The sequence below is a fragment of the Aulonocara sp. 'chitande type north' Nkhata Bay genome, linkage group LG18 (assembly GCF_057382095.1).
Source record: "Aulonocara sp. 'chitande type north' Nkhata Bay isolate Kocher_YH1m ecotype deep benthic linkage group LG18, A_spYH_male_GT1.1, whole genome shotgun sequence".
Taxonomy (NCBI): Eukaryota; Metazoa; Chordata; class Actinopteri; order Cichliformes; family Cichlidae; genus Aulonocara; species Aulonocara sp. 'chitande type north' Nkhata Bay.
The window spans coordinates 10,590,825-10,615,791 of NC_141361.1; the positions used below are offsets into that span (position 1 = coordinate 10,590,825).

At 38.1% G+C, this 24,967-nt stretch overlaps 1 protein-coding gene and 1 non-coding gene across 2 annotated transcripts in view; one reads left to right on the forward strand and one right to left on the reverse strand.

The window, feature by feature from the left end:
* Positions 1–782: 782 nt before the first annotated feature.
* apol1 (apolipoprotein L, 1) overlaps positions 783–24,967 on the forward strand; it is a 25,529-nt gene continuing 1,344 nt past the window's right edge. Inside the window, exons 1-28 of the mRNA XM_086272004.1 lie at positions 783–843; positions 6,085–6,107; positions 6,210–6,263; positions 8,368–8,439; positions 9,099–9,164; positions 9,619–9,690; positions 9,824–9,880; positions 10,803–10,871; positions 11,451–11,501; positions 11,582–11,638; positions 11,996–12,061; positions 12,139–12,186; positions 12,304–12,378; positions 13,029–13,097; positions 13,215–13,268; positions 13,359–13,430; positions 15,039–15,086; positions 15,379–15,444; positions 15,844–15,900; positions 16,124–16,204; positions 16,307–16,357; positions 18,189–18,278; positions 18,424–18,474; positions 21,313–21,357; positions 22,093–22,170; positions 22,256–22,292; positions 22,598–22,649; positions 23,395–24,967. The exon at positions 23,395–24,967 is cut by the window's right edge and continues 1,344 nt beyond it. Of these exons, the coding sequence (XP_086128130.1) occupies positions 783–843; positions 6,085–6,107; positions 6,210–6,263; positions 8,368–8,439; positions 9,099–9,164; positions 9,619–9,690; positions 9,824–9,880; positions 10,803–10,871; positions 11,451–11,501; positions 11,582–11,638; positions 11,996–12,061; positions 12,139–12,186; positions 12,304–12,378; positions 13,029–13,097; positions 13,215–13,268; positions 13,359–13,430; positions 15,039–15,086; positions 15,379–15,444; positions 15,844–15,900; positions 16,124–16,204; positions 16,307–16,357; positions 18,189–18,278; positions 18,424–18,474; positions 21,313–21,357; positions 22,093–22,170; positions 22,256–22,292; positions 22,598–22,649; positions 23,395–24,400 (2,628 nt within the window). The 3' untranslated portion in view covers positions 24,401–24,967. The remainder of the gene's footprint in view (positions 844–6,084; positions 6,108–6,209; positions 6,264–8,367; positions 8,440–9,098; positions 9,165–9,618; positions 9,691–9,823; positions 9,881–10,802; positions 10,872–11,450; positions 11,502–11,581; positions 11,639–11,995; positions 12,062–12,138; positions 12,187–12,303; positions 12,379–13,028; positions 13,098–13,214; positions 13,269–13,358; positions 13,431–15,038; positions 15,087–15,378; positions 15,445–15,843; positions 15,901–16,123; positions 16,205–16,306; positions 16,358–18,188; positions 18,279–18,423; positions 18,475–21,312; positions 21,358–22,092; positions 22,171–22,255; positions 22,293–22,597; positions 22,650–23,394) is intronic.
* LOC147308044 (5S ribosomal RNA) lies at positions 11,229–11,347 on the reverse strand. Its single transcript, XR_015126290.1, has one exon. It is a non-coding gene; the product is annotated as a 5S ribosomal RNA (ribosomal RNA).

Sequence of the window (24,967 nt, forward strand, 5' to 3'; positions counted from 1 at the left end):
CATATGATGTATTCATTACATTTTCATATCTTATCTCATTACGGAGTTGTAGACTGTTGAATAGAGAATGTGCACTTGTGACAATTTGCCCCATCGGCAGGTAAGTTGTCACACTAGATTATCTTAAAATATGAACACAAATACTTAATTATGATTATTGATTTTAATTGTTAAATTCAAACCAAAACTGGAAATTTGAACAATTATGCCAAGAGAATTTGGAAAAAAACAATTATTTCAATCCAATACACATTTTAATCAAAACATTAAGTAGAAAGAAAACTTTAGTTTGAACTTTAAACTCAAATGTTCTCTGGCTTGCACATAAATCCATCATAACTGAATGGAATGCTGCAAATAACTTGCTTTACTTAACATGTTTATCCTCTGAACAAAACAGATGCCCTATTTCTGATTAATCAGACTCAACTTCATAGTCACAATTCTGGCACACATAAATTGCCTGGCCTGAGGTGCAAGCATCATGGGCCCATTTGTTGCATTTCACGCATTTTACCCAGGTCTCTTTTGGACGACTGTTTGAAAATGGCTCCACACAGACAAGGCAGAAGCACTCTTCATCATCTGATGATGACTCTTGAATTATTTTTCTTCTTTTAGCTGCGTTGTTCTTCATAGGTCCAGATGTTTTCCCCCCTCGCGTCCCTCTCTTTTGAAACAGCTTTTGCTAGATTCAGCCTTATTCTTTTCTTTTTCTAGTTGCTGCTTCACTGGCGTGTCGGTTAGAATTGCTGATTTGCGTCGTTTTCTTCCTTTGCTGGATGGTTTTCGGCGGCCAGCTTTTGGATATGGCTGGATGTCCTCTGGAGTTGGTAGTCCGCTGTCAGTAATTGCAGTGCGGTAATTTATGTCAAAATCCTTTGCTGTACTTGTGATTGATTTGTTCTGCATCTTTACCTGCCTGACTGCCTTTAACATAATGTCAGGTGGTGTTCTGCCACGCTCTGTCTTTCGTTGATAATTTCGAACCATCTTACTTTCTTCCTTCCTTCCTTAATTCCTGCCTCTCCTTCCTTTCTTCAAAAACCTTATTACAAATACAAATGAATTACAATATCACAATTTTTTGGAGCATTTATTTGTACTGGGGCAAGTTGTCACATGTGACGACTTGCCCCAAAGTTAATGAGACAACTTGCCCCAAACTGACATTTATGCTAATTTTGGCTAAATGTCAGGGTTAGCTCAACATAGCACATCAGCTGAAGTATCAAAAGACACGTTAATGTCTCCTCTATTTTGTGTAAAATAATAATCTGTAACATCTATACCTAACAAAGTTGTACTGAAGAAAACTTAAAGTGATTTATTTTTCCTTTTAGGTCAAAAAAATAAAAAAGATGTGCTCACCTCAGATTAGAGCAGTCTTGACCACATGTGAACAGGAGGTTGACTATAGAAGAAGAAGTCACACAAAGTGGCTATTTCATTTTTGAGATAGAGCCTCTAGTGTTGGAGTTATGAACAGTGTGACAACTTACCCGTGTGACAACTTACCCCGCTCTCCCCTACACAGACAATTTTTTACAATTATTTGAGAGACATTAACTTAAGTACTTAACCTGCTGATATCCTTCTAGTTGTATTTTTATACCCTAAGGCTGTAAAGGGAATTTCCGAACTGCTCCCGAATGCAGCAGAATCAGGTTGACCGCTCCCAGATGAGACGATCACTCACCTGGACCACGGGGTGAAGCGGACAACCTCCGCCAGTTTCAAGCGATAACCCAGATCTGGGGGAAGTATTCCCAGCCAGTTTCTTTTTCTTTCTGTTTTGTAATTTTTTTTCCTACAAAGGAGGGAGAATCCTGAACTGGTGTCAAGCCATCCTCCAATTCGAGACTTGCAGTCAAGCCAGCCTCCAGTTTGTTTTACGTTCCCTGTGTATTCAAAGTATTACGGGAATGGATGTGGAAACCGGATTTCAAAATAAAAGCCAACTTCGAGTGAATTAACAGATATGTTAAGAACATAATAACATATAATTTAGGCTTTTTTTTTTTTTACAAACTCTAATGTTAGATCTATATGACACAGCCTTGTACCCTAATTGTGCCCTGTCACTATCAAGGCCATCTTATTTTGGATTTCAAAGTAAAAGCCCTGTGAATCTTCATTTTTGAACTACTCTTTCAATGACTTAATAATGCTCTTAAAAGCAAAAGTCGTATTTCCAAATACTATTTGAACTTTATATCAACACTTTCCAACCACAGTCTTTTTACAGTGATACCATATCAATATCAAGTCAGTCTGATTTTGCCTTTCATAGTAATGGCCCTTTGAAATTGTCCATAATTGACTTAATCTTCTAACGATTCAAAATGCTCTAAAATGAAAAATTCTTGTTTCCACAGGGTAATTCCACCTTAGATCAACAGTATACAGCCCCACAGTGATACCATATTAATATCAAGTCATTCTGATTATGCCTTCCAAAATAAAAGACTTTTCAAATTGCCAAGATACGACCTACTCTTTTAAAGATTTCAAAATGCTCTAAAAGTGAAAATTGCTGTTTCCACAGGATAATTTCACTTTAGGTCAACAGTATACAACCTGACGATGTTACCACATCAATATCAAGTCATTCTGATTTTGCTTTCAAAAATAAAAGCATTTTCAAAATGCCCATATCTGAGTTGCTCCTGGAACAATTTCAAAATGCTCTAAAATGGAAAATTCCTGTTTCCACAGGGTAATTCCACCTTAGATCAACAGTATACAGCCCCACAGTGATACCATATCAATATCAAGTCATTCTGATTATGCCTTCCAAAATAAAAGCCTTTTTAAATTGTCCATAATTGACCTAACTTTCAGTGATTTCAAAATGCTCTAAAATGGAAATTTCCTGTTTCCACAGGGTAATTCCACTTTAGATCAACAGTATACAGCCCCACAGTGATACCATATTAATATCAAGTCATTCTGATTTTGCCTTCCAAAGTAAAAGCCTTTTCAAATTGTCCACAATTGACCTAACTTTCAGTGATTTCAAAATGCTCTAAAATGGAAATTTCGTGTTTCCACAGGATAATTCTACTCCAGATCAACAGTATACAGCCCCACAGTGATACCATATTAATATCAAGTCATTCTGATTTTGCCTTCCAAAGTAAAAGCCTTTTCAAATTGTCCACAAAGATGTCATTCTAAATAAAGAAATTACAAAACAGCTTGCAAACCAACCATGACATCTTTCCACAGACTTAAAATATAAACGTACTATCAATTACAACCTAGTGGCAATTTCAGCTTCCTTTTACATCATCTTTATGATTCAATTCTGTCATAATCAATTGAGTCTGATTTTGCTTTTCAAAATGAAAACCCAATATGTGTTGAAACAGCAATTTTCATTTTTAAAACATTCTGAAATAATTGAAAGAGTATATCACATATGGACAAATTCGACGGGCCATTAATTTGAAAGGCGAAATCAGACCAACATGAAATTTACATGGTTTTACTGTCGGGTTGGATACTGTTGATCTAAAGTGGAATTATCCTGTGGAAACAGCATCTTTCAATTTAAGAGCATTTTGAAATCGTTAAACGAGTAGGTCGTCTACGGGCAATTTGAAAATACTTTTATTTTGGAAGGCAAAATCAGAGTGACTTGATCTTAACATCGTATCTCTGTGGGGTTGTATACTGTTGATTTAAAGTGAAATTATTCTGTGGAAACAGAAAATTTCCTTTTTAGAGCATTCCGAAATCACTGAAAGTTAGGTAAGTTATTGGCATTTTCAACAGGCCATTATTTTGGAAGGCAAAATCAGAATGACTTGAAATTGAAGTAGTACCATGGTGTGGATGTACACTTTTGATCTAACATGGATTCATCCTGTGGAAAGAGCAAGTTTCATTTTTAGAGCATTCTGAATTCTTTAAAAGAGTAGGTCGTATATCGGCAATTTGAAAAGTCTTTTATTTTGGAAGGCAACATCAGACTGATTTGATATTGATATGGTATCACTGTGGGGTTGGATACTATTGATCTAAAGTGGAATTATGCTGTGGAAACAGCAATTTTCCATCTTAGAGCATTTTGAATTCGCTCCAAGAGTAAGTCATATATGGGCAAATTGAAAAAGCTTTTATTTTGAAAAGCAAAATCAGACTGACTTGAAATTGACATGGTAACATCGTGAGGTTGTATACTGTTGATCTAAAGTGGAATTACCCTGTGGAAACTGAAATCTTCCTTTTTAGAGCATTCTGAAATCACTGAAAGTTAGGTAAATTATGGGCATTTTCAACAGGCCATTATTTTGGAAGGCATAATCAGAATTACTTGAAATTGATATGGTAACATCGTGAGGTTGTATACTGTTGACCTAAAGTGAAATTATCCTGTGGAAACAGCAATTTTCACTTTTAGAGCATTTTGAAATCTTTAAAAGAGTAGGTCGTATCTTGGCAATTTGAAAAGTCTTTTATTTTGGAAGGCAAAATCAGAATGACTTGATATTAATATGGTATCACTGTGGGGCTGTATACTGTTGATCTAAAGTGGAATTACCCTGTGGAAACAGGAAATTTCCATTTTAGAGCATTTTGAAATCACTGAAAGTTAGGTCAATTATGGACAATTTAAAAAGTATTTTATTTTGGAAGGCATAATCAGAATGACTTGATATTGATATGGTATCACTGTGGGGCTGTATACTGTTGATCTAAGGTGGAATTACCCTGTGGAAACAGGAATTTTCCATTTTAGAGCATTTTGAAATTGTTCCAGGATCAAGTCAGATATGGGCATTTTGAAAATGCTTTTATTTTTGAAAGCAAAATCAGAATGACTTGATATTGATGTGGTAACATCGTGAGGTTGTATACTGTTGACCTAAAGTGAAATTATCCTGTGGAAACAGCAAAATTCTTTTTAAGAACATTTTGAAATCGTTAAAAAAGTAGGTCGTATATATGCTCAATTTGAAAGGGCATTTATTTTGGAAGGCATAATCAGAATGACTTGATATTGATATGGTATCACTGTGGGGCTGTATACTGTTGATCTAAGGTGGAATTACCCTGTGGAAACAGGAATTTTCCATTTTAGAGCATTTTGAAATTGTTCCAGGATCAAGTCAGATATGGGCAGTTTGAAAATGCTTTTATTTTTGAAAGCAAAATCAGAATGACTTGATATTGATATGGTATCACTGTGGGGCTGTATACTGTTGATCTAAGGTGGAATTACCCTGTGGAAACAGGAATTTTCCATTTTAGAGCATTTTGAAATCACTGAAAGTTAGGTCAATTATGGACAATTTAAAAAGGCTTTTATTTTGGAAGGCATAATCAGAATGACTTGATATTGATATGGTATCACTGTGGGGCTGTATACTGTTGATCTAAGGTGGAATTACCCTGTGGAAACAAGAATTTTTCATTTTAGAGCATTTTGAATCGTTAGAAGATTAAGTCAATTATGGACAATTTCAAAGGGCCATTACTATGAAAGGCAAAATCAGACTGACTTGATATTGATATGGTATCACTGTAAAAAGACTGTGGTTGGAAAGTGTTGATATAAAGTTCAAATAGTATTTGGAAATACGACTTTTGCTTTTAAGAGCATTATTAAGTCATTGAAAGAGTAGTTCAAAAATGAAGATTCACAGGGCTTTTACTTTGAAATCCAAAATAAGATGGCCTTGATAGTGACAGGGCACAATTAGGGTACAAGGCTGTGTCATATAGATCTAACATTAGAGTTTGTAAAAAAAAAAAAAGCCTAAATTATATGTTATTATGTTCTTAACATATCTGTTAATTCACTCGAAGTTGGCTTTTATTTTGAAATCCGGTTTCCACATCCATTCCCGTAATACTTTGAATACACAGGGAACGTAAAACAAACTGGAGGCTGGCTTGACTGCAAGTCTCGAATTGGAGGCTGGCTTGACACCAGTAATCCAGACCTGCGCAGCTCGCTGAGTGAAAACAACCGACAGTATCAACAAGCAGAGGACACAAAGTCCTTCTGAGGAGCGGGACATTTATTTTTATATCCGTTAACCTCTGACAACAAACGGGACAAGTTCACCTAAGGGAGACAGCAGTTCCCTGTAATTGTACGTTAATGGTACGGTGGCCGTTACACGTCTCGCCCTTTATGGTGAACGCCTTTATAAAAATAGCGTTGATACAGTAAATATGTAACCTGTCTGTTACAGGAGCGGTACGGTAACCTTGATTTGGACCTGGAGTGTGACGGAGGAGCTGTCTCTGTGAGTACAACTTTAGTTTGTTGACGTTTGTTTTGTTTCTTCCTGAAGTCAGCTCGGTAAGCATGTTCAACACTTTACTGACCTTTACCACAAACTGCGACCACAAACAGACGCATAAGTGTGCGGAGAGTTCACGTTGGCTCTTCATCGCAAAGTAACGCCTGCGAGGTTACTTTAAGGGTTTATTTTTAAGGGACTGTAACTTACTCGGGTTGATCGAAGGCGAAAATAACCCCCCGGGTCCCTCGTTAACTCTGCCTTTCACTGTTAAACTTCCATACTTTTAAGGTTTGTCCGTTAGGACAAACTCATAAAACTCATTAAAAATAGTGAGTAATGGTAAAAGAAAATCTGCTTAGGTTGCTCAAAGCTCATGATTTTTTTTTAATTCAAAAGTTTTCTCACTTTTTTACATGAGAGATTGTTAAGCACACCAACACCAAGACGCAGTAGTCTGCTATCAGTCTGCAACTGAACAGGGTCAAGTTGGCAATTGCATACAATCTGTTTCTGATAATTTAGATATAAACTATTTGTTGAAAATCATATCTTGCTACGTGGACATAAATTTGCATTTAACAGAAATTCACGTGAATTGTCGTATTTGTACACAGCAACCTTTCTGTTCTATGGGAATATGACCATAATACAACCAGTTGTCTGTCAGCCAAAATGAGCCCTCTTGTTCGTAGTATCCACAGAGTACTATTTTAATATATTTAATAAAATATTGATGTTTGGTCTCCCTGTGTCAATACCATATCTCCATGCAAGATATCGTGATACTGTTCTAAATCAATTCTTTGCCCTGATCCTACAATTATGAGACGTTGGTTTAAATGTCCTCTAACATTACCCCAGTGAGTATGTACCATTCACTAAACTAGTGATGTTTAACTGAAAGAATAGCAGTCCAAATCAAAAGGTGGCACTTGTATGATACATGATCCTGCGTCATGCCCAATAAAGCGAGTTTCTTACAACAGCTGACCTTGGAATAATATCCTCCCTCTGGAATAAATAACTGCCTGAATGTGTCACCAAGACGGCATGACTTGCCCAGAAGGACCTTGCCCCAACTAATCTACAAAGAGCACATTCACAATAATGAACAAACATGTTTTTTCTTTTTTCCTGTGACGCAGAAGAATATTTCCAGGCCTGCTGTTTTCTTCAGCCAGAACATTCGAGTAGATCCACTGGGCTCATATCCAGCACTATATTTGTTTTCGGACTCTAGCGTTTTATTGTGTAAAATAATGCCCATTTTCCTTATCGGACTTTTTCAAAACTCCAAGTTGGGGCAGTGACTGTGCATGTTCCCACGATTGGTTGAGATATAGTTGTAGTACATTCACATTCTAGTCTTTAATATACTAGCACATGTGTGTCCATAATATTTGATATAGATACATACAAATTACTTAATAAAGATTTTAAGTTAAAATAAATTAAACTTATAACAAAAACTGTTAGTAATTATTCATTCTTTTGTTTATTATTACTTTTTTCTTTCAAAATCAAAGCCTTCTTTATAGTATATTTGATTTTTGACGCTTTTATGGTTTTATGTGCTACTAGTGTAATGCACAACTTGGACAGTAGGAAGTTCTGTACTAAACAAAGTAGTTCAAAACACGGAAAATGAATAACTTTTCTCTGACATGTCACCTGTAATATACTGGAATAAATATTAAACAATCTGATTATGTCTGAGCTGCTCGGCAAATTTACCATGAGGCCCAAAGGAAGACTTTGCTTCACTTAAGTGGTCGGAAGCCAGAAGCATTGTGGTCCACTTTTAACTTGTACGTACACATGCTGTAAATACAAAAATCACTCATGATGTTTTCCAAGTCCAGACATGAAATCAGCTTCAATTCCAGATTTTAAATTCAAACATGAGATTGGAGTGAGATCTTTAAAATGTGTAAGTGCATTAGTAACAATTGCATTAGTTAAAATCTTTTCAGTTTTGAGTCCTGAGAGCAGAGCTGTAATCAGCGAGGCATTTTTTTAACTGCAGATTTACATCTTTTAATGGCAATGTTTCTTTGAGATGGATTTCAGTAAATGAATGTCTCTCTTTTTAATTTTCAATCAGCAAAAAGCCTCATTATTCAGTGGGATATTCAAAAAATCCTCCAAGTCTAAAGAACTGCTTCCATCTGCACAGGTAATGTTGCGGCTTTAATTATCCTTATTATGCTTTTTTGTTTATTTTATTAATTTTGTTGTCTTTTCAAAAGCTTGGATCGAGGACTGACTTCCAACAGATTTCAGCAATTAGCTGTAACTAATTTTAATTAATTAACTTGAAACAGTCAAATTTATGTATTTGTAATCAAATTTAAAGCAACTTTTTTTTTTTATAATTTACATACTTGTATCTCCAATTAATGATATATTTGTGGTTGTAATTATGCTGGAATGCTTAAAGGAATGCCTAAAATCTGCCAAAGAGGATCAGACATGACATTATACTACAAATGCAAATCCTGTCAAGTCAAAACCTTATGTTATGAATGTCCCAAACAAGTAATGAAAATTATCCCACAGGAATTTTCTCTAAACCAAAAGTAGTTCTTAAGTTTGTATACAGATGAAAAAAAAAAAGATTAAGCCCTAACAGTAAGTTTGGATAATCAGTACCACATGCATTGATAAAAGTAATATTTTCCTGTTTGTTTCCTCTTTTGCTTCAGGTTTTGTTTTGTTTTGTTGGTCATGTTTTTAAATATTTATAAGATAACAGGGAATAACAGTTTTCTGCCTTTGTGGCTTTAATTTCCTTAGTTTCCTATAACCAAAAACACCTTTTTTTTGTTTTTGCAGGCTGCCTTGACATTACAAAATCCTGAACTGTCTGCCAGCAATGACAGTTTAACCAGCAAGTCAAAGGTAAATTTGCTCTCTTTCTGTGATATACATATTTTTTAATTCAAATTTTGCTTGTATTTTAACATAAGCATAGAAATGATGATGTGCAGAATTTATAGCAATTGCTAGTTTTCAATCCTGTCCCTATTTAACTATCTGCAGATCTTATATATGTATAAACTATAACTACAAAACTCCACTAAATGCTTGTAACTGGGGAAAATCTTCAAAGCTACAATGCAACAGAGTAAAAAAAAATACATTATTTAAAAATAATTGCAATGTGGTTCATTAAAATAGCTGCTGCTATGATTTGCTTTTAGCCAATCATTAAGCTGGACTGTTAAATATTTAATACCTATAAATGATTTGGTTTTAGTTGGACTTCACAGAGAAAAACAAAATTCATGTAATCGCTGTGGATTTCCTACCTAGTGTTATGTTTTGAAATTCTTTTCTGTACATTTCTCTTCAGGATAAATCAGGTGAGCTGGGTGGATTACGGAAACTATCTCCCAAACCAAGACGTGTGCGGAGGCCTTCGCAGGTTAAACACAATCTTTTATTACATGTCCTCCACTCACTGGAGGTTCATGCAGGAAATGCTACTAATGACTAACTGGCTAAACTGTGTATTATTATGTTATTTGTTATTTACTGTGCATTCTTGTGTGCTTCAGGATCTAAAGGCCATCTCAGCCAGTAATGACAATCTGTCTGAGGACACCAATGCAAAGGTAGGTCTAATCAGCAAACAGCAATTTGAGATTCTCTTTTAAAGTTACCATTTATGTCTTAACAAAACTACATAACATCGACAAGAGGTCCATGCTAACATCAAAAGGCATTAGTCAAAATCTCTACAACATAAGAAATGCAACAAAGAAATACATCTTAATAAAAATGGTAATATTATCATTTAAATAACAGTATAGGGAATGACAATGCCTCCTTCTACTGACTACTTCTCCAGTTAACTAACCGCCTCTGTCGCTTGTTATTAAAAGTGCATTTACCACTTCATAATACAAAAAAGTACCCAAACTGAATGAATGAATTTATTTGATTGAATCTTAATGGTAACTTCAAACACCAAAGGAAAAAAGGGGACCTGATAAATGTCACTTCAAGCACAGATAAATATACTGGGCAAAAGCATGTTTTTCAGAGATTTATGAAATGGTTATCTGTTAAAACCTTTATGTGTGATTTTTCTAGTATCATCCCCTGGAAAATCCAAATGTGCTTTATTAGTGACTTACAATACGTTGGTGATTTTGAGCTACAGTAGCAATGTGCCTAAGTGGACAGGTTTTTGTTGTGTGTGTTTGTACGAGAGGGAAAAACCTGCATCAGCTATCTGGAAAAAGTGCTGGCAAATGTTTGGGGCACTGAACCCTCCCTGTCCATGTGACTGATGCGCCAGTTTATACAAAGGAACTGCTACTTTATTCATTTAAAACTAAAAAAGGTGTTTTTATACATCTCTTTATGTATCTTTGCACATCTCTTTTTGTTACTTTTAGGAGTCAGGTGGATGACAAGTAGAATTTTAATTTTTTTTTAAAAAAAGGACTCCAAAATGGGTCTGACTCCTCTTAGTTTCACCCGTGTTGAAATACATATTAAGTGGTCAAAAGGTTTTGTTTCTCTTGTTAGGAGGATTTGTCCACAACCGTTAAGATCTTAGGCAGCAACGACAATCTGCCAGTGAACAGCAACACTAAGGTGAGTTTTTTAAAAGCTGCTTCCTCCATCTGCAGCAACTAGTTTTAAAGTTCGCTTTCACCCTATAAGCAGCTAGAAATAAAAATAGTGATGGTAAATGGACTGATTCTTATATAGAGCTTTTCTACTCTCCCAGAGTACCACATTCACCCAATCACACAATTCTCACAAGCACTTTCTGTATACATAGTGCTTTCTAAGTACATTCACACTCCGATGGATGCATCAGAGAGGAACTTGGGGTTAGTATCTTGCCCAAGGATACTTGACATGCAAACTGGAGGAGCTAGGGATCGAACCACCAACCTTCCGATCAGTAGATGACCTACTCCACCTCCTGAGCTACAGCCACCCCAAAGCTCACAGCACCTGGTATTCCCAGGCGGTCTCCCATTCAAGTACTAACCAAGCCCAACCCTGCTTAGCTTCCGAGATCAGACGAGATCGGGCGTGCTCAGGGTGGTATGGCCGTAAGCCATACCACGCCGTGATCCTTCCGAGTGATTCTTGTTAAGGTAGCGCACAGCGTCAAATCCTTGCCAAACACCAATTTTAATGTGATTTGATTTTTTTCTTTAGGAGACAGGTGGGATGTTTAGCAGTATGTTTAAAAAATCCCCACACCCTCAGGTAAGAGATTAATAACAATGTTACAGTCCATTTTCTGGACTATTATGAGTATTGTAGTTGATGTTTTTTCTGACCTTCAGGAGGATTCTGCTGCACCAGATGATCTCTCTGGCAGCAATGACAAGAACCACGCAAAGGTAAGTTGTTTTTTTCCCCTGTTTGAAAAAACCAAAACCAAACAAAAGTCAGCTATCAAAAGTAAATAAGGTAACACAAGTGTCACTAATTGTCACTAAAGTCATGTTTAAGACTATATATAGTCGACCCCCAAATGCTCTTTTTTTATGCCAGACACAAAGTATGGCATAAAAAAAAAAGATTGATCGCTTTTGTTTTATTTTCAAAAGTGATTTGGTGATTTGTTGCAGGGCTCAAATGTAAGGACATTGCTTGTATGACTTTAACAATGAATCTTTTTGATACTGGGTTGTTTTGGAGTTAACACTGCTGTTTTTGTCTGACTGACTTTTTTGTTTGATTACCCTTTTGTTAAGGATGATTTGTCTGTTGATGATGAACTCCTTGCTGGTAATGACAGTGCCGTGGAGAAGTCTTCAAAAGTAAGTGATAAGGTTACTGTTACAATATACAGGAAATACGATCAGTTTCTAACCTTAACTGCTCTGAATTCTGTCAGGGTGGCGTTGCAAAGGTCTTGAGGAGTCCCTTCACCTCCTCCTCTCAGGTTATTTCCTTTTTCAGTAATATCACGTCATATCACGTCCTCTACCTGCCTGTGCGATGCACATGTGATTATGCTTTCTGGTTTGTGATATACGGTACATACTTTGTATGTTACCAGGATAAGGAAAAGACTGACCACTCAGGAGACTCACAGGAGAACAGTTCTGCCACAGGGAAGCCCAAAACCAAGGAGGTTGGTTGTTTCACCAAGCTGAATTTCAGCTCTCTTTAAAGGAGATTTTGCCTCACAGTGATTGATGATATTGATGACCCGTGCTTAATCAGAGGATGCACGAATATAACAGTGTTTTAATTTTTTTGAAGAAAGAAAAACAACAGTTTGGCTTGATGATTTACTCTAAATGGTAGCTGTTTTTGTTTTACCTCATAATGGTTTCAGTCAAATGATGAAGAGCACGCTCTGCAGTGATAAACAAGTGAGAGGTCGCTTAAAATATATGAGGGACGGAGAGAGCGAATGCCTCAAAAGCATTTTAAAAATGATTATTGAAGACATCCAAGGACACTTAACAATAGAATAAAACGCATAATAGAGATGACAAAATGAAGAACAATAAAAACAAAAGAACAAGATCAAATTAACAAACAGTGGGTTCACAGTGAACAGATGGGTTTTGAGTTGAGATTTAAACTGGGAGAGAGAACCAATGTTTCTTACATCTGAGGGTAGAGAGTTCCACAGCTTGGGAGCAGAGCAGCCAAAAGTTCTGCTTCCCATGGTGCTGACGTGGAAAGAAGCCACAGCAAATTGGATAGCAGAAGAAGATCGAAGTGAGCGGGGTATTGTGACATTAATTCAATCAAAATTGGCATCATCCACAGGAGAAAAGCTCCAACAACGATGACGAGAAGAAAGTGGACCATGGAGATAACCAGCCCACTCAAAAACAGGTTTGTGTTAATGTTTGGGTCTTCTTCTTCTTCTAAACCCAACTTTTGACTGAATGAACAGGAAGCAGGATCTTCTTCTTCTTCTTCATTTAAAATTCTGTTTTACCTCATATTCAGAATAAACTGGCTGGGGGAATGACAAAGCTGAATCCATTTCGATATGCAAACAAAGTAAGGATGCTCTTGATTATCCCTTGGGGGAAAAAAATCTGAGGATTGTACAGCCACATTCATCCGTTGATTTCTGTCTGTTCTGTACAGAATGAAAAGGAGGCAGGCTCAATAGAAGAAGATTTAACTGTCAGCAACAAGAAGTCATCAGGCCATAAGCAGGTACGGCTATAGATATTTTTCCCTGTTTAAAGTACATTTGTTTGACATTTCTCAGTTTATTTAATTCAAGTTACATTTGACAGACACTGAGGGGAAGTCTTATTTAGTAGGAAGCTTGCTGCTTCCTGTTCATTCAGTTAAAAGTTGGGTTTAGTTTCACCACCATTGAAAGTCTTTAAGATGCATCCCTGAGGCCATTTACTACATGTCTTTCCCCTGCCCTCTCTCTACTTATTCCCTGTCTTCTCTCCACTGTCCTGTCTCAACAAAGGCTTAAAAGTCCCCCTCAAAAAATCATTTTAAAAAAGGACTAAGACAAAACAAAACCAGGAATGCCACCCCGCTGTGGCCATAAGGCTTCCACAGAATTTAAATCTGGAGATCTACAGTGGCTTGCAAAAGTATTCGTATTTGAACTTTCCCACATTTTGTCACATTACAGCCACAAACATGAATCAATTTTATTGGAATTCCACGTGAAAGACCAACACAAAGTGGTGTACACGTGAGAAGTGGAACGAAAATCATACATGATTACAAACATTTTATACAAATAAAAAACTGCAAAGTGGGGTGTGTGGAATTATTCAGCCCCCTTTGGTCTGAGTGCAGTCAGTTGCCCATAGACATGCTTCATGAGTGCTAATGACTAAATAGAGTGCACCTGTGTGTAATCTAATGTCAGTACAAATACAGCTGCTATGTGTCGGCCTCAGAGGTTGTCCAAGAGAATATTGGGAGCAACAACACCATGAAGTCCAAAGAACACACCAGACAGGTCAGAGATAAAGTTATTGAGAAATTTAAAGCAGGCTTAGGCTACAAAAAGATTTCCCAAGCCTTGAACATCCCACGGAGCACTGTTCAAGTGAACATTCAGAAATGGAAGGAGTATGGCACAACTGTAAACCTACCAAGACAAGGGCGTCCACCTAAACTCACAGGCTGAACAAGGAGAGCGCTGATCAGAAATGCAGCCAAGAGGCCCATGGTGACTCTGGACGAGCTGCAGAGATCTACAGCTCAGGTGGGGGAATCTGTCCATAGGACAACTATTAGTGGTGTGCTGCACAAAGTTGGCCTTTATGGAAGAGTGGCAAGAAGAAAGCCATTGTTAACAGAAAACCATAAGAAGTCCCGTTTGCAGTTTGCCACAAGCCATGTGGGGGACACAGCAAACGTGAAGAAGGTGCTCTGGTCAGATGAGACCAAAATGGAAATTTTTGGCCAAAATGCAAAACGCTATGTGTGGCAGAAAACTAACACTGCACATCACTCTGAACACACCATCCCCACTGTCAAATATGGTGGTGGCAGCATCATGCTCTGGGGCTGCTTCTCTTCAGCAGGGAAGCTGGTCAGAGTTGATGGGAAGATGGATGGAGCCAAATACAGGGCAATCTTGGAAGAAAACCTCTTGGAGTCTGCAAAAGACTTGAGACTGGGGCGGAGGTTCATGTTTGTGGCTGTAATGTGACAAAATGTGGGAAAGTTCAAGGGGGCCGAATACTTTTGCAAGCCACTGTAAATATAGACTCGGACACCACACGAATAAAAGCTTTATTAACTTTAAGCTTCAATATTCTCCTGATGTTTTCTCCCTCCCAGAATGCCGTGGTTGGAGCCATGTCCAAACTGATATCTTTCCGCCAAAAAGTAACTACACGGCTAAATATGTTTGATGTTGGTCAAGGTGTTACTGAGGCACTTGTAATCGTGGCTGTTTTTTGGTGATGGTGGTGATTGTTCATTTTTTAGCAGTAACGATGTTTTGCACACATTAGGGATGGTGGCAGTGGTGTAGATGGTACTATTTATCCCACAGATTTTGCAGACTACATAAAGTGCTGGTGTGGGGTGTATTTTTTCCGTTTGGTTCCCTAATTTCATGAAAGTGCCACCTCATTTTTATATTCACAAGCCCAATATTTATTTTCCTTTTGTTCAGAAAGACACAGAAGATGCAGAAACACTCAAGGAGAATGAAAAAGAAGTGGAAGAAAAATCAAAACCAGTAAGTCTATTTAATGCGTCACTGTGAGCCTTCAAATTACCCACCCACATACATGCAGTCAAAAATACTCACACTTCTTATTCCATACCTTTCACCACTTCCTCCTTCTCCTCTCTGCATGACTTCCTCTTATCAAACCTCCCTGTCGTCATGCGCTAGTGCCTTCAGTTACACTGCGTTTGTTTTTGGGTTTGTGTGTGTATGTGCGCCCTTGTGAGGTCAAAAGTAACATGAAACCAGTACGAAAGAAGGGAAAGGAGTGCAGCTATCTTGGTCCCATCCAGACCAACTCAGGAGGTTCACATGCAGTCAAACACCGCTGCCTCTTTTTGTGACGTGTGGTCTTTGTTGGAATATTCTAACTTCTGCTCTCTTTGTTGATGTGATTTCGTTGAGCAGGAGGTGAAGGGGACGTTGTCACATGACAAAGTAAAACCAAGAAGTGAGGATAACAACGTATGGTTTGCATTTCTTAGGTTTTGCTTTAATTGCCCAGAGTTTTATTATATTTGAGGGAAGCTGTTAGAATACAGATTAGATCATTTGAGTGGCTTTAAAAGAATCAAAATGTTTAAAATGCACTGCTTTGTATAAATAGAAAGCCAGTACTTGGCATTAACTGACTGTTTCACATTCAGTTTCAGCTTTGGAACAAGTATTTTATTTTTGTCCTGTACAGGAAGGCAAAGACATGACCTCCAGAGAGAAGAAAGAAAAACCTGCTAAGCCTCCTGCAGTTCCTGCCCGACCATCAGAAGAGGTGAGCTCCCTGAGTTTAGGGAATAGTTTGTCTGTGATGATGTGTATTAAAGCACTACTTTAAACCCTTATCGTTTAGAAAACTGTTGTGGTTTAATTTCAGGAGCTGAACAGAATAATTGGACACAGTCGACAAGAACAGAACAACCAACAGGTATTAACATTTTCATACAGTACAACGATTAGACTCTAAAAAAGGGTTTAATGTTATTTTAGACAAGTATTGATTATCAACTGATTATCGGAAGTTGACTATGACGGCTGGTTCTTTCTGACCGCCGCTACAAAAAAATATGAAAAACTTAGATGAAATTAGTCAGAAATGTCTTTATTCTTCTCTCCTGGATAAGCGGAAGAAAATGGATGGATGGACGGACGTCTTTATTCTTGTGAAGAATTGAAGTTTCTCCTTACATTTCATTTTAGCCTGTGAGCAAACCTGTGGGATCAGATATAACTGATCAAATGTTTGCCTAACCTGATTCATAATATCATTATCTGCTACTTCAGTACGTTCCTGCACAATACAAAAAAACCATTGCAATTAACTGATTAGTTTAATTTGCGGCAGAGACCATCAGGTAAAGAAGGTGTAAAAGGAGATGAATCTGCTGTAGCCAAAGATGGCGATGATGAGAAGAACCCTCCGAAGGGCAAAATGTTACGTTTGTCTTGTCATCATTGTGGGTCAGACTAGACCCTCTGCATATGCCAGTTTTTTGGGTTTTCAAAATAATACATATCTATATAGATGGACCGATCTCAATAGAATGACTTCCGTGAGCCTGTGGTTGTTGTTGTTTTTTGTTTTTATACTGTGTGGTATAAAAGAGCCGATGAAAACAAACCTGAATTATTTGTGGTGGCTAATCCTAACTTTTCAAGTTCTTGCTTCCTTCTTATCGAGTGTTTCATGTCTTCATGTTTTAACCCCTTCACTACCTTGTCGTATGCTCATACTAATACTGTTTCATTGCCTGCTCATGTTATACCAGATGTGTCATGTCAATCATTTATCAAATTTAATAAAAGCAACTTAATTACTTTTTCACCTTTCCACCTAAAACAAAGTCGCCTGTGGCAGAATTTACAACAGTAGCAATATTGAAACATTTGAAAATACATAAAATGAGTAAGAAAAACAACAGCATGCGCAGACGCGTTGCTATGACAACAAGCAGGCAAACAAGAACTGTGTCCCAATTCCTAGGCCGCATCCTTCGAAGGACCCGACATTTGCGGTCTACGTGGGCTGGAGTAGAGTAATATTAAAACAAAGTAGCTGCTGCCATTGTTGGAAACTGGAATTGGCTGGGCCGCGCTATGAATTCTGGGATAGGTTGGGCCACGAAGGATACTACAGACCCATCCTTCAAATCCGGGGAAATGAAGGACACAGCCGCATTTGGAGCAGCCTTTGAATTGGGACAGCCTTCATTACGTCGCTGTAACATAAATGGCCTTCAGTTGCAGCCTCTGATGGATGCGGCCTAGTAATTGAGACACAGCTAAGGCGCTACTGGGTTGTAATGGAAAACCAGTCAGAGTCGAACCCAGTAGGTACTAATGGAAAAGGGGCTATAGTGTTGGGACAAAAAAACCCTGGAGGCACCTCTCAGCCCCTCCTTTATTTTAAGCCTTGGTGGGGGGGACCTCTAAAAAGATGCACTTTAAGTTTCCAACTCAGGAGTCATGACTTTATTCAGATATTATACTTTATTTGCATATATCCAAACTGCTTGATAGTTTGGATAGATTATTTTTTTATAGGATAAAATGATTTGACCTTTTTATTTGTGTTTTCTTTTTAGACTAAAGACAAGAAAACAAAGAAACACATGGCACATATCTATTTTTATATCTATACTCATCAGTGGAGAAATAGAAAGGTCTGGGGTTGTGACTAACAAAAACCAGGACGTGTTGATTATTATTTCATGCTCATGTTGACCTTTTTATTGTTTTGTTTTTCTTATTTACTTCAGGCTGCATCGGATGATGTGGGGCTGAATGCAGATGAGGAATCTGCATCCAAGGAGGAAAAGAATAAAGAAGAGGTTAAGGAAAAAATGGAGGTCGTTAAGCTACATTCCTTCTGTTCATGAACAACTTTTTTTTAAGTTGGCACAAACATTTATTCATTTTACTGCAGGAGTATTTCAGTGTTTGACCTTTACAATAATTCTGAGATCTTTTTATGTTTTTATTTTTTTCTTTTAGACCAACGTCAAGAAAAAAAAGAGGCACAACCCGTTCATGCCTGATGTAAAGGTAACATTCAAACATGCAACATGTACAAACCGTTCTCTTCCATTTTGGTTTACACAACACAACCGAAGCTTTCCCCGACATTCTCATAAAAATAATCAGTCAGTTTTTTCTTTTTTTGGGGGGGCGGGGTCATCACGAGAATGGCTCTGTACCTTTTGTGGAGCTGACACTGAGCTGGAGAAACCAAAATTTGAGCAGACAGATCCAACCTGACATCATGCTACATGCCACTTTTACGAAACGCGTATCCACCCATTTATTCTGTGCTAATTATCATTAGAGAAGTCTAATGATCAGAATGGCAATCCTCCTGGCACTTAACAGCGAATACTATATTGCTCTGTGTTGAGGGACGCAATCTTTGGGGTGGATCACTTTTTGGCGCAGCATGTTTTGGTGTTTAACCCTGTCATGCATGAAGTATGACAACCTCAATCAGGATTTTTTTCTTAAGTATTTTTATTCATCTTTAGGCATGAGAAAAGATTTTCGAACTTCATTTTTTTAAACATGTACTTTTCAAAGAGTTTTTTACGTGTCCACTTAGGTGGACGATAGGAATAGTAATTAGTTAGATTACTCGTTACTGAAAAAAGTAACGCCATTACTTGTAACGCCGTTATTCCCATCACTGGTCCTGTCACATTAACACCTTGGTTAAGAAAGCCCGCCAGCGTCTCTTCTTCCTCACAAGACTTAGAGACTTCCATCTGCCACTGAGGGTGCTTAAAACCTATTAATCCTGCACCATTGAGAGCGTCCTGACGGGAAACATCTGCACCTGGTTTAGGAACAGCACCAAGCAGGACAGACGAGATCTGCAATGAATGGTGCATTCGGCCAAACGCATCATTCGATCAGAGCTTCCTGACCTGCTGTCCATCTACACCAAGCCGTGCAAGACCAAAGCCAGGAAGATTTTGATGGACCTCTCCCATCCCAACAATGGACTCTGCTCACTGTTGAGTTCTGGGAAGCGCTTCCGCTCCTTTAAGGCCAAAACAGAGAGAATGAGCAGGAGCTTCTTCTCCCAGGCTATTCGGGTACCGAACCAGGTGTAGGACTGAACTCTTTCACACACATCTCATCTCCACACGCACTCTGGTTTTTCCTTTTGCACACTTCTTACAATTTATAATTTCCTTTTATTTTATGACACCAAGTTTGTGCTCCAGTGGTTGCTGTGATTGCAGCCATTCCCCAACTCTCTGTGAATGATACTCATGGCCATTGCTCAATGGTCTTTGATCAATGATCAATGGTCTTTGATTGGTGGTTGTTGATCAATGGTCATGACAATTTGCATATTAATGATCAAGGAACTGTCCTCACAGCCCATTGTTCATTCAGTGGGCTAGTTGCAGTCATTGTGCAAATGTACTGTTTATAAGGTTGGGGAAACCTGCAGTCAGTTGAGACTGAAGAAGTCACTTGGATGAGTAACGAAACGTTTCTCCCACTGAAAGAGCTACCTTTTGAGATTTACTTAAATAGATAATTGAGCATGCATCAAGATGGCTGAAAATATGCTTGACTTTGTGCCAGGGACTGACTGTTCTCAGCTCTCCCAAAGATCTAAATGGCTGTAACAACAGACCTGAAACCATATACTGCCAAGAATTCCACAGGTTCCCGAGACGAACCCAGCCATAAACTTTCTCCAGGTCTACAAAGCACATATAGACTCTAAGTCAAACTCCCACAATCCCTCTAGAAGTTGTCCGATAGTAAAGATCTGGTCTACTGTTCCATGTCCAGGACAGAATAAGCATTCCTCCTCCTAAATCCAAGGTTTGGCAGTTAGCCTGTGTAGCATTCTGACATCAACTGTCCTATGGTGGATGAACAGTGTGATACCCCAATAAATAGACCATACCCTCCAAACCCCTTTTTGAAAACCACAACAGCACTGTGACACAAAATTAAAGAAGCATGTCAACCAAGACAGCCCTACATTGTCCAGAGCAGGGGTCTCCAACTCCAGTCCTGGAGAGCTACTGTCCTGCAGCTTTTAGATGCATCCTTGTTCCAATAAACCTGAATCAAATGAATGGCTTGTTACCAGGCTATTGCCAAACTTGATGGCATGCTGAAGAGGTAATGTGACCATTTTCAACCGTGTTGGAGTAGGGATACATCTGAAAGCTGCAGGACAATAGCTGGGCTACTCCAGTAGGATTGGAGTTGGAGATGCCTGGTCCAGAGCCTGTATCTGGTGGCCGATCAGGGAGCTTTTCAACTACCCCAGTGACCTCTGCTATTAACAAATGGTGAAGCTTCCCCCAAGCTTTCAATCTTGCATGAGCTTTGAATGGCATAAAAATTACCCAAAGACCGAAATAGAACAGTGTAACTTGGCTCTAACTACGATGTCTCCAAAATTGCTTCTCCCTTAAAATCTTGAGCACTGAACTCTGTTTGAGCTCATAAAGAATTTTGATTAAGGTGGTAAAAAGACCTTCTGATATACTGTTACACAAACGGAATTTGTTTATTTATTTATTTTAGAAATGAATAAACAAACTAGCTCCAAATTTCTCTGTGGTTCTTAAGCAAAGCAGTATTTCTGTGTTGTTTTGGCAGGTAAGCTTACATAAATGAATTACATGGCCTGCCTTTTTGAGCAATTCACTGACCCAGTCTTAAACCTGAATACCAAAGAAAGTGAAAAGGAAGAAATTGTATGTTTTTTCCTTCTTCAGCTATTTTTTTCCTTGAAGAAAAATTACTTATTTAAATTATTTATTTATTTTATGTCTAAGATCATAAAACATTCAGATAAGTCCTGTGTTGGTATTACAAACGATTGAACTGTGTGTCTGTGTTTGTTTATTTCAGGCCAAAGTGATACAGAGACGTGCACAAGAAACAGCCCAAGCAGAGGTAGACAATATAATCAAAATAATATATCAAGAAACTTTCTTTCTTTTCTTTCCTTCTCCCTCTCACCCCTCGCACATCAAACTTTAAAACCAAAAGTAACTTTTTAACCTCTTTTGTTTTTTTTTTATCTCAGAGTCTCACTGTATTTGCCCACATTTTGCTGGTTTAACCACTGTTGTTCAGGACTTACAAATTACCATTACAAAAAGCCTGTTTTTGTCACCTAATGCCTCCTTCCACTCTGAAAACAAAGACTTACAGTCTTTGCAGAACTTGTCTCTAGAGTGTTTGCTCACCTTCCAACAGACTCAGTTGTGGTCTACATGTTTTTCCCCTTTCCAGTGCTGACATGAAACCCACACACAACAGCCGCACAGTGTTTGTGCATGTCTATGCCATGGATGATGAGACGAGATTAGGCTACAATATGCCCAGACGTCTTTCTCTGCTTCCTTTTTCCCCTGTTGAGTCCTTTAACTTCTGCAAAAACAGCAGAAATAAGTCACTATTCCCAGAATCCCTTTCACCAAAACTTCCTCCTCTTTAGATGCGCAACAGCCATGTAAAAAATGAAACTGACCAAATATGTTGCATGATAATGTCATTCATGCTCAAGTACTGTGTATTTTTTTTTTTTTCAGTTTCACTGCAGACACAATCTTTTGTTGAAGTAATTATGATTAAAATGGTGGTTTTGATATGTAATTTTATTATTTACTATTTCTTTCATCTCAGAGTGAAGGTGCGAACAGGTCTGTGTTTGACCAGCTAGAGGACTACCGTATTGGCACTGCCTCAGCTGAACATAGTAATGTAGGTTTTTGACATTTTAATGCAGTCTTCAGTCTTTATTTGGAAAGCAAAAATAACAAACATGGAACCTAATGATGTCTTTCAGGATGTGGATCTTATGGAATGGTGGGAAACTGTGGAGCGTAAGTTGAAAATGAAATGGGGTTTTTTTTTTTTTTTTTGGTTTTTTTTTTTAAGTAATTCTTATCCCTCAGCATTAGAAACTAACTTCACTCATGTTCTTGTGGTGAAATGGAACCAAATTCTTTCAGCCAGATGTTAAAATCAGGTAGAAGGCCTTTTTTTTGTTTTTTTTTTTAAGAGTTGATGCTGTTATCGCAGCAGATTAATATCATGCATGAGTGTAATAGTTTTGCATTTACATACTTTTGGGCTGCTAAGATGCACAAAACGATGATAAATCATTCTTTTGTCATTTTTTTTTCAGAATGGAAAGACCCACCTCAACATAAAGACATGACAGAAAAAGAAGAGGCCAAGTAAGCTTTAATATGCTTTAATATAGGTGTTTATGTTTCATTAAATGCTGTTTTTGGTCTTTCAGGGGTCCGTTCTGCTATACTTATTTTTACAATATAATATAATAAATGCATCAATTTAGGGAGGCAGCACATTAAAATGTCTTTGCTGTGTCTCTTAAGAAGATGGTAGCATTTTATGTTGATTTCCTTATTAACCATTAAATCGAGGCTGCTAATTCCTTGTCGCCTGCTATCTTTGCCAGAAGGTTTAGTCTGCTCTGATGGCTAAGATTCAAGAATTGAATATAAAATATTGCTTTGGTATCTTCCTTTGTTGCCATATTGTTATCATATTGTGATGTGAATAAAATGTAAAAGGTTATTCTGGAGCTGCTCAAATATTGCTATGCCCACCGTTGGACAACACAAAATTTATAATATATCTGCATCATAAACATCCACCATGGAGAACTGAAGAAGCTCATACCCCGAAACAACAACACTTAACTTTTCTCCTGAGGAAGGATAATCAATAATCAATTCCAATGAAAACAGTGGTGTGAATAATCTTTAAAAAAAGGTTTGTTTTGTCATGCTTTGAGAAACAAGATATTCTGCTTTCCTCAAAATCACTAGTTAAATAAATATCAAATATATATTTTGGTTAATTAACACTTATTCTGTTGGTGTAAATGAGACAAAATGGCCTTTTTGATGGAGTTACTTATAAAATGTATAATAGGACTCAAATTTCTTTTCTCAGGGCCTTTGCTTTGACCGCTGAGAAGCTGCAGAAGGGCATCAGAGTCTTCAACAAACTGTTCACGGACCGGGCAGAGAGCCTCTGGCAGCATGTCATCGACCTCAACGGCATCGCTGATGGGCTCGACAAGTTCAGCAAGAACACAAAGATCGCTCAAATCACAGGCGGCTCCACCAGCGCCGTTGGGGGCATCGCCACTGTTGCTGGCCTCGCCCTGGCTCCCTTCACCATGGGAACTTCCTTGATTGTGACTGCAGTGGGACTGGGCATTGCTGCGGCAGGCGGTCTGACATCAGCAGGTGCTGGCATCTCCAACCAGGTCAACAACACCATGGACCGCAAGAAGGTGGAGAAGATCGTGCAGGACTACCAGGAGAAGATGGAAGACATCAACAAGTGCCTGACGTTCATCAAACAGGGTATTGAGAACCTGCGCAGGTTCGATCTGATCAAGATGAAGAATAGCGCATACAATCAGGACTTTCCTTCACTTACTAGCAAATTCTATGAAGATGGCGCCATGGCAGGAAAGGCGATCCTCGTCAATGCCAATGAGATCATGCGTTTTGTCCAGTTTGCCCATGTAGCAGGTAGCACCGCAGCCAGAGCAGTCCAGATTGCTAGTATGGCAACCGGTGTGCTTACTGGACTCTTTGTAGTTATGGATATCTACTTTGTGTCCAAAGACTCAAAAGAACTCAAGAAAGGGGCAAAATCAGAGTTTGCTGCCAAAATCAGGGAGGTGGCGCAACAGCTGCACGATGGTCTGGTGGAGCTGAACTCAATACATCAAGAGCTGCAGTTCAACTCACCAGAAAAAGACTCTGAGAAGACCACCAAAGATCTGGACAGTGAAAAAAAAGAGAAAGACAACAAAGAAAAGAAGGAGAAGGATGGAAAAGATTTGAACAGTGAAAAGAAGGACAATGACAGCTCAGACGAAGATGAAATCGACCGCATTAAAAAAGCCATCAAAAAGGACCTTGAGAACAGAGAATATGTTTGACACATAACTAGGAAGTTCTTTCAGCTTTGCTTCCTAGTTAAAGGTTAAAGGAAAACTCAGTCCGATTCCCAAAAGACAAGCAAATGTTTTGTATTTTACTATCTATGAGGTGGTTGGTGCCAGATTTTTTTTTTTAAGTAAAATTGCAATCAGGCGTATTTTAATTGTCCAAAAGGAGCTCTTAAAGGTTAAAATATTAAGTTAAATATCTAAACCTGAAATAAAGGATCCGACTTCTTTAAAGATGCATTTGCCTTGATGATATTGGTGTGTTTCAGATAACATCAAGAATGGCTGATTAGTTTTGTATATTTTAATGAAAAGAGCTAATTTAAAAAAAGGTAACTGGATTTTGTACTGCTGCAGCAGCTGTTTGGAAACCCTAGTTTGGACTTTGCTTAAGTTTATAGCTTGTTTCCATCTAGTGGGTCATTCCATAAAAAATGGCTGCCCCATTTACCTTCAGGAATGACTTAGCTGCTCGCAGTGTTTTAAAACAGTCGAACCTCTGTAGAGCTAGAAGCTACTGAGCGTGTACACAGGGACTTACAATCTATAACATGACTT